The sequence below is a fragment of the Cupressus sempervirens genome, chromosome 6, assembly GCF_028749045.1.
Source record: "Cupressus sempervirens isolate cs-2001-9-10 chromosome 6, ASM2874904v1, whole genome shotgun sequence".
NCBI lineage: Eukaryota > Viridiplantae > Streptophyta > Pinopsida > Cupressales > Cupressaceae > Cupressus > Cupressus sempervirens.
The window spans coordinates 262121756-262133936 of NC_143123.1; the positions used below are offsets into that span (position 1 = coordinate 262121756).

General features: G+C 36.6%; 1 protein-coding gene across 1 annotated transcript in view; it reads right to left on the bottom strand.

Annotated features, from left to right (window-relative positions):
* Nucleotides 1–10811, bottom strand: part of LOC149552239 (mitogen-activated protein kinase kinase 6-like) — a 134514-nt gene extending 123703 nt beyond the window's left edge. Inside the window, exon 1 of the mRNA XM_089787761.1 lies at nt 10627–10811. Within this exon, the coding sequence (XP_089643887.1) occupies nt 10627–10697 (71 nt within the window). The 5' untranslated portion in view covers nt 10698–10811. The remainder of the gene's footprint in view (nt 1–10626) is intronic.
* Nucleotides 10812–12181: the final 1370 nt, after the last annotated feature.

The following is a 12181-nucleotide window of genomic DNA, read 5'->3' on the forward strand; positions in this document are numbered from 1 at the left end:
TAGAAATCAAATCAAATACTTGGAAATGAAATAATAATGAAGAAAAATGGTTTAAGACAAACAATATGCCAAGTATGAATAATGGGACCACCATTGGTTGATGAAGTATTAAATGAAAATATGTATAAAGAGATCAAGCAATTTCATGCAGAAGTACATATGTAGACTGGAAAGTAAATCCACCCAAAAACAAAATATTTGTATGAGCCCCATCCACCATTTTCCTTGGATAGAGAGAGAACATGAAGGCTATATCAAGAAATCATGAACATGAACATCTTTGAAGGACAAAGAATATGCAAACAATTACCGATGAATGATATGGTCCTATATATGATGATTCTCCTTTCAAAACATGATGATCAGTAAGATAACAATCTATATAAGTGCTCCAAATGGTACTTCCCAAATGATTATATAGCAACAGATGAAAATAATATTTGTTGATTGATGATACAAACAACACGAGTCTGCACAGGTAACTTTTCTGATGCAAGTAATGAAGTTGTTTAAGTGACACCATCATCACTTCTCAAACAAGTTTAAAATGTGTAATAATCTAAAAAGAATACAAAGTCACTTAACAGACTTAAAGAAAAAACCAAGCAATCATTAGCATAAACAATATGCTACTTCCGCGTGATGATGACTCAAGAGAGACATGCAAATTCATTAAAATGGTGATTTTTGTACCTAGTAGCAGGATTTTATATTGAAAACTTCATGACAAGATCGGTCTCAAAAAGGTCTCAGAAGGGGATATTTGCAACCTATTACATAATGGATAGGTAGTGTACACAGGGTGAGGAGTAAATCGATCGCGTTGGGGCATAAGAATCCCAATATAGATTTTAAGATCTGAGGGAGCCCCATGTTGAGCGTGTCCAAACTCGAGCAGCAGTAAACCTTCCATCCATAATGAAACTAAAACATGTACTTAGTGGGTAGGAAGTGTGCACAAGGGGAGGAGTAAACTGGTTGCGTTGGGGCAAGAAAATCCCAACATGGATTAAAATTTTGAGGGAGCCCCAAGTTGAGCGTGTCCAAACTCAAAGCCACAGTAAATCTTCCATCCATGTCAAAATTAAGCATGTTCCTAGTGGGTAGGGAGTGTGCACAAGGGGAGGAGTAAATCAATCGTGTTGGGGTGCAAGAATCCCAATATGGATTAAAAATCTGAGGGAGCCCCAAGATAAGCGTGTCCAAACTCAGAGCCACAGTAAATCTTCCATCCACTATGGAATTATACACCCTATTATAGTACTAGAAAATATGCATCTTCAAGAACTTTTTATTTCAAGAGAAAGGAGCACGACATTCACGATCAAAGTGGTAAAACATTTCCTTACCTTTTAAGCAATGTTCTAACATGTATACTATGTGTCTACATCATGTCTTCATGCATCAATGTGTTTGCTTCATGTCTTCTTCATGTCTTCCTGCATCCATGTGTCTACATCGTGTTTGCATCGTGTATTCATGCATTCATGTGTCAACTTTGTGTCTTCAATCATATGTTCTCTCTTTGGTTACTAACATGCGAACTTTGCAAGTGCTTAACACATATGCAAGGAAAAGAATGAATTTGAGTTATAAATTGCTTGAGGACAAGCAAATTTGAGAGGGGAGGACTGTGATGTCCCCATCGATAAGATCCATATAATTAAATAAATAATAATAATATATTATTAATAATGATATAGCATATTACTATGACAAGTACATATCATATTCAGATTAATAATATAAATACATAAAGTAGGTACATTATGTATTATATGTATTAGTATTAATATTAATATAAGAAATATAATTTATATTAATAACATAATATATAATTAATATAATTATATTATTAATAAAATATAATTAATATAATAAAATCAATATTCATTATGAGAGGACATGAACCTCCAAATGCATATATATATATAAAATTTTAAATATTGAGAAGGGGGGGATCAGGAAGAAATATTATAAAATCATACGAATAAAAAAAGGAAAAAAAAAAAAGAATGTCGTGAAAGGGATAATTTTTTGTTCTTCATCTGGAAGAAAAGGGAGGAAAATATAGGAAAAGGTAGGTTTATAAGCTAATGCCCAGTAAGGAACATTACAAATGCACAAGTTGACTCAATTTGGTAAAACAACCCTAAACTTCATGAAATGACCAGGGTAGACATATACTCATGTAAATGGTCTATTTAGGTCAATAATGGAATGATCCAATGGTTAACAGCCAACTATGTAACTCCTAGCATATGGTTGCTTTGTTAAGTCACTCAAAAAAGCTAGTAGCCCTTTTTTTATGAAAATTAGACTTAAAAGGAAATATCTCCACACAACCCAGGGAACAAATTACTGTTCTGGACACCCTTTTGGGACTAACAAAACATACTAAGGTACCAAGGTTTGATGACACAAACAAATGGGCTTTTGTTCAACTTCTCACCTAGGCAATTAGGGCAATTAGGCCTCCATTTACAAAGGAAGTACATGTTCTAGGATTCCATCCTGCAAACCAATGATGGGAACATGTGAGGACAACCCTAGACAAGTCACAAACTTGATTCTGGTTGAAGTTGTGGGAGATGTTGCATTCTTTTCCTTGCATGCACATGGGTCTTGCATGCCAAGGGCATCAAATTTCTAATGGGTCCCTGCATGTACATTCCTAAAACCACTTACATCTTAAAGTACATTACAAATGCTAGGATTTCACCCATGGCCGTTAGATTTCCATGGTGAAATCCTTCTCTATGATTGAAAATCCTTCAAAACCTTAGGTTAGCAAGAAATCCGGACCTACTTGTGCAAAAATGATGAAATGTCCCCTTTTCTGATTTGATATGGTATTTCCAACCTCTAATCAGATCTTTAAAATCAAACAGCTAATATCCCAAAGATCCACCAAATTCCTCAAGAAACCCCAAATCGGGTATGTTGAAAATAGTGCTAAAAGCTTCACAACTTCACAAATTATTAATGAATCTGAAAATGGAAATTTTTACAGAACTTTCAGCAGCATAACAGCCTACAAATTGACATTTCCAGATCCGTATAGCCTTTACACAACAGCTCGAAAATGTAGGACCAAAACTATGCTCATCGGGCTCCCGAAATAGCACAAAATATGCCCGGAAACACCACAAGAACACTAATAATCCATCTCAGAAGTTTAATCACATCCCAATATATATATTCAGCTCTATTTTAACAGCTTAAAGTATAAAATACAGCAGCAACCAAAACTGATATGAAATACTCAACCGGAAACACCAAACTCTTACAAAAATACACCCGGAAACTCACAAATCTGCACTGTTCAGCACAAAGGCAAACTCTGTATGAGCATGCACATGGAATGGCTTCAAACTCCCGTCCTTAGCCTTCCTGGAAACCTGCAAACTCCCGTTCTTGGGTCTCCTTGGAAACCTGCAAACTCCCGTTCTTGGGTCTCCTTCTCCACAGGTTTGGTAGCCTCTGAAGAATAACAAAGAATGAGCAAAAATCAAGTTCTGGAATGAGCCCAAAATGCCTCCAAACCCCTTAAAAGAGGGCATAACTATAACTCACGTCCAAGAGGGGTTAATGAAACTTATTTTAATAATAATTTTCATTTATTAGTCCAACGGTTTCCAAAGATTAACCCCCTTTTTCCGAAACTTCACTTTCTTGGGCCCGCCTGCCTTAGCAAAGATTTTCTTTTTTAATTATTTGAAAAGGGGACATGACAAATGACAATAACTTGAGTTAGGAGATAGATGGAGGCTTCAAACCAGATGCATTGGAAAGCTGCTTCATCCACCTATCCAAAAATGTAAGTTTGAACACCAAATGAATCCATACAGATTCGTGCAATGCAGGACAGCAGGCTGATTGCAGTAAAAACAGGGTATTTTATTGATTTGAAAGTTGAAAGTACATTATCTCTACCTATCACCCACCTAAAAGGGCTTATTATAGGTCTTCCAATGGTCATAACAACATTTCAAACTTGTTATGGCCGTTGGGGAAGTTTTTGTATTATTTTGCAAAACGTTGCTAAAGTTGCTTGAGAATTTTTTAGCAATTTTTGCAATTTGTGCAATTTTTGCAAACTTACAACTAGAACTAACAAAACTTAGTCCAAATGACCCAAATAGGTCCTCAACATGTTAAAACATGAAATAAATCAAAATCCTAAGATTCTAGGCCCTTTGACCATATTTGACCATAGTTGACCAAGGGCTTATGACTTTGCCAATCTTGGAACTAGGTTTTACAATTTGGTCTAGATGCCTCATTGATTGATCTAACCTAATCTAAGTATTCTTAGGACCTTGGTGATTCATCATTCATTGTGAGTGCTCATGCACCACATTGAGTCTATGCCATCATATATCTCTCCAAGGCAAGGCCTATCCATGTCAATGTACCTAAGCATGCTCATAATGGGCTCGGTGATCTTAAGGAGATATTACACACGTTCCCACCATGACTCAGCCAATAGCCTCTCCTTTATTTTGTTGCCCTTTCAATGTTCTTTTGATTCCATACACCGCAATTGTGGCTGATTACCATACCTTCAAGTGCATATTTCACTTGCACAAGTCATCTTAAGACGATTATATGTGATGCAAAATGGGTCTCAGCAACCTGTGACATAAATTAGAGCAAAAAGCAACTATTAGATACATATTTTAGAAAAATATATACATTGCACAAGTAAAATACAAAAAATCAGAAATTGTCAAATATTAAAAATTAATTACTAACTTGAGTTGAGTTCATTTACCTTCAATAGCTCCAATTATGAATGGTTTCTGAAAAGAGATTGAGTCATGTGGTGGTTTATGACAAACATTTGGATGTCCTCAGCCTCTTCATACACTGTTTTAATCCACTCATTTTGGTTCCCAATCTTTTGTAGCATAAGATTGAGTGAATGGACTACACAAGGTGTCTAAAAGATATGTTGATATCACGATTCAACCAACAAACCAGCGGCTCTACAATTATTTGTGTTGTCCATTATGACTTGGACAACGTTTCTTGCACCCACTTGTTCAATGGCCTCAATCAGGATATCAGCAATAAATAGTCCATCTTTTACTTTGCCCTCACAATCTACTGCTTTCACAACAGTGCCCTTTTGGGGGACACCGCAAGGACATTGATCAAGGGACGATTCCTGGAATCCTTCCACCCATCTAAAACAATTATCACCCCTATCTCGACCCATAAGTCCCTTATGGGCTTCAATTGATCTTCAATCCATTGGACCTCTTGGTCCAACAAGGTGGTGCACACTTTCTCATACCCAGGGCCACAATACCCTCTTGGAGCTTCATTGGCACTCCTCAACATGTCCTTCCAAAATGGAGAGCGGACAACATTAAAGGACAACCCATTTGCATACAGGCATCTTCCCACCTTAATGTCAACAATTTCCCGACTCTTATTTTGAAATGCAGTTTCTAGAGGCCCCTTTCTTTTGTGTACAAGGAGGCACTATTAATGTCTGTTGTGGTACTAAAGAAGGGGTCGTCTTGTACTATAACATCTGGGGGGCTACATTCCCTTTGCTCTTTTACTTTTACTTTTATTGCTACTGAGTTATGTTGCCTAGCGTTTTCTCTTTTGCCGCCTTATGCTCTTCAATATATTTTAACACAGTTTCATTTGGTATAGGGGTACTTTTTTTGCCAGGGCATTTCTTGACTCCTCCTCTAGTGTAACCACATAAATGACCTACCACACGATAATAAGAGTTATTTCTTTCTACACCACAAACCTGACATCTCCAACGGAATGCACCACCTCCTGGAAGGGGTTTTATAAGGTCTACATACTTCCATAGAGGAAAATCAAAGATGGGTTCCATTCTTTGTTCGGTATTGCCTATTGATGAAGAGGTAGATGTCAATCCTTTCCCTATGGCAAGAAATTGGCTACATGCTCATAATTTATATGCAAGAAAATGACAAATTTTGGAAAAATGGAAAAGAACATAGGAAGATTGAAATAGAAATGGAAAAATGGAAAAACTAGAACAAAAACAATAGCAAATGGAATAAGATCTTACCTTAGCCATTGCAAGCTTGCAAATGTGTATGAATGATGCACAAACACTTGAAGAACACCAACAAATCAATCTTCAAACTCCTCCTTACACAATCGAATGCTTGCTCAAAAACTTATGTGCTCTTCCTTAAGACAAAATAACTTGTGTGGAAACATAAAATGACAATGAGAGCCCACAAAAAGCAATTCATAACAACTTTTAGGTTTGTGAACGCCAAAAAAAAATTAATTTTTGCCCAAAAAACACTTTTCCAACCATCGACAAGGCCCAATTTGCTGCGAGTTTGAAATTTTGGAGTTGGTTTGCTTGGGTTTGATCCTAGTTCAAACCCGATCGAACCCGCAGTGCCAAAACAGCACCCTGGTTGAACCAAGTCCAAACTGGACTAGAACTGCCAATTGGTTCGAACTTTTTTGGGTGCGAAGGGGGGGCAGGTACTCATGCAACTTAGAATCTGTGCCTTGTTTGTAATCCTAAGTCTTCTACAACACACAACACCAAATCCACATGAATTGTGTGCATTTGCCATCAACCAGTGTTCTTCAGACTGTCACGTGAATCTCAACAAGCATTCTCGTTCCAAGTTATGATTGTATTGCATTGTAAGGCTTCTCCACAGGGATTGTCACCTTTCCCCTATATGTTCCAAGCTAGATACGAATGAAGATAAGATTTTTGTTATCAACAATAATCGGATTTTGCATGTGCCTTGCTGAAGACGATGCTAAAAGCCTTTTGTTGTTTCTTCAATAAAAGAGGAGACTAAAATTGCAGCACGAAGAAGGACTACTATCCTGAGTGACCTCGATGTGAATTCTTCTGGATAATGGAGGACATCTTCACCTTTGACTTCTTGATTTTCATATAACTTGATTGTGTGAAGTCTAGGCTACAGGATACTTCTGAGTCTCTTAGAGAGAGTCCTGAGATAAATGGATACCAAGTTGGTGTCTCTTCCAACACTGTTGAATTTTTTAATAGGAGACAATCTAAGAGTCACCGTGTTCATATGAGGATCTTGATGCTTAGGCCCTCTTGGTTTTTCTTCCCACTTAAAGGGAACTGAAATTGAACATGGGCAACCTGAGTTCAATATCTATCTTATTTTGACCTGTCGATTCCTTCCTTTTTATAAGCAATCTGTTGAAAATATCTCTTTCTGATTCCAAATGGAGATCAAGCTTTGGAGATGACTTGGCACAGAAATTGTATCCAGTTACCTATGAATCAAATGACACAGATTCCTCTATTTCTAAATCCACATTTAAGCAATTAACTTTTGTTGTTTGTGAAAGCTCTCCAAGAACTCGCCCCACCAACATACTTGCCTTCTTCCTTGCCAAAAACTTCCAAGTATAAAAGCCAATACTACTACCTCAATATCTTCAAACCCAAAATGGAGACTAAAATTAAGGCTCCATCATGGCAATTTGATGAGAGGTACAAAAAACGAAGATTTAGAGAGGCATAGAAGGGTTGATTTGCATTAAAGATGGTTGTAATGATACATTTTATGGATGACGATATTGAAAAGATGATGAAACAAGCTTCAAGTTGGACCGAGGAGGATGAGGAAAGGTTGTGGAAGCGGCTTCAAAAGCACAAAGAGGCGGGTGGAGGTAGTGAAGATTTCACAGAGGCCAAATTGAACAAATGGCTCTGAGGACGCATGGGAGGAGGAAATGAACCCTATTTGAATCTTGCACCAAGGAACTGGATTGTGATTCTCCAATGCTGCTTGTTTCTCTTTGAGTAGGGTTAGTTCTTTTTTTAGCATTGGTGGTTAATCACTTTTTGTTAGAGTTTACCGGTTTTTTGAATGTTTGTGGGTTGTGTTGTGACAGCACTATTGGGCGCCTGTTTTTTATAATGTAAAACTGAATGTAATATGTAATTTTGATTGTTAGGACAGTAAATGGTGCCCTAGGGATGGGTTATTTTTGCTCAAAAAACTACGTGTGGACGATTGAGCTGATTAAGCTAGGGCATTTTTTCTACTGCAAATGCAATGTTTCTTCATTTATTATTAATAAAATCAAAAAACTATTACTGATAAGAAAAATAACAGAGTAGAACCACCTAAAGAGCATCTATGGAGCACATAGTTTCCTGAGTCAAGCTCAAGAAGGTATATGTTTCAAACACATTGTGTACAAAAATACATTAAATACATATGCAAGCAATGATGGCACCAAAAAGAATAAAGCAAGTGCATAATAATGATACATATTTAAGTAGAAATCAAGGAAACAATCAACATGAACGTATATCTAGATGTCCAAAGAAGCCAAAAGGAAATATAAAACAACAAATATTCTTGGAGGGAGGACACTCTATAGATCTAAAAGAATATATATCTAGAATGTATATCAAACATAAGGCACCATCAAACTAGAGACAATTTAGAAATTCCAAATCAATAAAACACCAATGTCAAAACACCTATTTGGAAGTTAAATCACAGTGGCATTAAATAATGAGACAAGATACTTTTTAATACCCATGTACATCTCTGTGAAGAAGTCAAGCTATGACTATCGATAATATTAAAAATTTAGGAATAATCTTACATAATACCAGTGTACTCTAGCACCATGGAAATAACCTATCACTCGTTAAGCCTCGTGCAAGGTATATTTGGCTGGCCAAGAATAAGAGTGTCTTATAGGAGAAATTTTTCAACTTTAGGCAGGTGCAACTACAACTTACAATTTGTAGCAAATTAAAGGTGCACCACCCACAAGAGAAGCCACAGGAATATTTCAAAGAATACTCTTGAATTGACCAGGTGTGCCATTTCACTAAATGTTTCTTAGCAGGATACGGCTATTCTGCAGTGATATTTGCAGGAGCTGCACATTAAAGTCAATCGGAAATGAATATAATCCAATCCCCAAATCAGACTTGCACCAAATCCATGTACTTTGAGATGAATGGGAAGAAGAAGCAACCCGGTTGGAGAGCATGCTGAGAAAGACGTCTAAGTATTGATATTGCAACAAGAATTGTCATACTCATATTGACAAAGAAAATCATGATTGAAAGAGATCCACTATAGAAGGAAAAGCAAAAGGAGACGGGATCAGAACTGGAAGCTACTGGAAGCTAGATAGATTGAATAGGAATAGCAAACAAATAACTGGCCCACCTAAGAAGATGCAGAGGGAGCCCAAGCATTCAAGACACAGCAAGAAGAGCATGCATAGGACAAGAAAAATTGCACGGGGTGTTCCTATTAATAAGTTGAGTGCATTCATGAAAGTATTGATGGGTGCCATCAACAGCTAAAAAACCAATCAGATACAAAATAAGATTTCATATTCTAAGTTTGAGGACTATAGCTAAGCCAATATGGAAATCCAGCTGTCACAACTACAGTTGGAATAGTCCTAAAGAAAGAAGGTATTGACTCTTGAGAATGCATCACACGGGAGGAGTTATGAGGCAGGACTATGGTTATAAAACAGAGGAATGGAATGAGAAAAAAAGTCAGCTGATGTAAATCGAAACACATGGAGAGAACATTGCGTACTATGTCTCAAATAATAAAAAATTGGTTTTTTGCATGAGCATTTTCTCTCTGGTTACAAAATTCCTTCTATAATCATTTCTTGTTCCCTGAGTGTTTTAGTTGTAATTGGTAATTGCTGCAAGTTTCATTACCTGAAATCATTATTATTGGTATCTTGTTCTGTCTTAAAATGCTTAACACCGAAAGAATGACAAGATCTGCAAAGTGATCTAAGGTGCCGACAGTGACATAGTAATTAGAGTCTGTGTAGCTCGTATGTGAAGAGAAAGGACAGACTTACCTAACAATGATCAAGCTCAACTAAATCATCATCCGTAATTCAAACAGAATTTGCAAATGTAGAATGTTAATCAGTATTATATAAAAGCTGCTGAAATTTTAGACACAATGCTTGCGGAATGGTTCATTTCTAGAAAAAAATCCCACATTTACTGTTTAAAACAAACCGCCTTAAAATTGTTCAGGGCATTCCTACTCAAAAGAAAGCGAAGAACAATTATAAGGGCATGATTTCGGTTCAGATCAACCACTAGGGCAATAAAGCCCATAAATCAAGCGGGCATATGTGAGGGTGCCGCGTAATAGTTATAGGATATACTCCAGTGCAACTCATGTTTACAAATGTTAAGAATGCGGTCCAAACATACTCAAACTCGCACTAGAGGCACCCATAACTGAACCCTGTAAAATTTCAAAACATTCCAACTGTCCAAAAACTCTAGAGCTTTGACACGGATGTAAATAGCATACATCACCAAGTCAAGATTAAGCCGCAGAAAAAATCAGTAACGTATACTTTTTAAGATATGTAACACATTGTTCTGGGAAATGCAAAATGTAGCTTCAAAGAATTTCAAAACAGTGACAAAAGAAAATGGAGATCCGTGGGACCTTGTCTAAACCAAGAGTTCCTGATTTTTCAAGCGTTCATGTACATTGTAGTGTACAATTATGATGCCTGATATTGCAGATAAACAAACGACTTAATTTCGAGTCATATTGTAAAAGAAATGGTAAGATTTGTTACAGGAAATTGGTAATGGGCGTCTCCTGCTTGGGAACCGCAAGCTTCAGTTGCTTGAGCTCCTTCTTTCTCATGGCTCTTGTTGAAGCATACAATTTCAGTCGTCTTGCAGACAGCCTAGCTATCTCGCTATGCTTCGCGGGGTGCAGCGGGCGCCAACACGAAATCAAATTCGAAACAACCGAGGTATGTCCTTTTTGACTCGGTGCACTATTGAGGGCTCGCGTGATATTCCCTCGAAAATCAAAAAGGGTGCAATGTATTAGGAGTTAGTAAAATATAGTTGGTATTATATTGTTTAGTGAAAAAAGTAAGATAATAGATAGAAATGTACTTCTCAAAAGAAAATACAAGTGAATTTTTTTTTTTTTATCAATGTAAATGGTATTTGTACATTGTCAAAATTATGAAAAAGTTTTTGCAATGCAAGTGAAACTTTGTTGTGTAATTTACATCATGTCTCTGAAGTTTTCTATACAAGAGAAGAAGTTTTCTCTCTCGCTAATAAAGTTTTCGAGAAATTTGTTAGCTATGTAAGGGGAGAAAGATATGATAAAGTGTTTAGTGTCTTCATTTGTTATAGAGAGAGTTGTTGCAATCGAGCTTCTTCTTCTTTTTCTTATAATTGCATATGGGTTGTTCTGCATTTTTTAGTATCGTTCGAAGGAAAACTTTGGTTGAATGTGAAGGTCATGTAACGACCTAACTCTAAACATGGTTGTGAATGTGACAACTTGTGTCTCTATTTTGCCAATGTCTATCGTTTCTTTCTTTAATGTCATTCCTTGATATTTGTGTATGGTTATAGCCCATGACATTGTGAGTGGTATTTGCCTTCGACTACCCAATGATACAAGAACTATTGGTACAACTTTGGGGTCACTTTGGTCTTAGGGTGGTTTGTTGTAATTTTTAATCCTTGCTACAACATACATTCGAACATTAAGGGGATTGGATCCAAGATTGTAGACAATGTCCATTACTTCATCAAGAGCTAAATTTACAAGGCCTGCTTGTGTCCATATGTTTGTTGTAAGCATAATGTGCTGACCTCTGCAAAGCGATACCTATTTTTCTAGTCGTTCATCATTAATTGCATTGTCTAATGTCCTACATGTGTTGGTCACAATACTTATCACAACTGGACAATTTATTGATTTCAACATTCTTTTATTGTGTACTTTGACTGAATCATTGGTAGCAAAAATGTGTGTTGCATTGTCAAATTCTTTATTTTCGTTCAATCTAACATGTTTCTATGTGTGACTCATTAGGAGCTTCCAATCTTCTTTGTATGAGTCTATATTTCGTATATCCTATAATATTCATCGAAATTGACTTTGTGATATACCCTCACCTTATTGTCAAAACATTATCTATAAGGTGACAATTATCGTGAACTATTCCCGTAGTACCCTTGCATGTGAATGTGATATGTAAATAGGCTTGTCCATTACAAGTGGCAACTGTGCAAGACCGTTGACTAATATTATGGAGACTACGCCAAAGCAAGTGTGTTGATTCTATGGAAATGTCTAACACATTCCACTATATATTT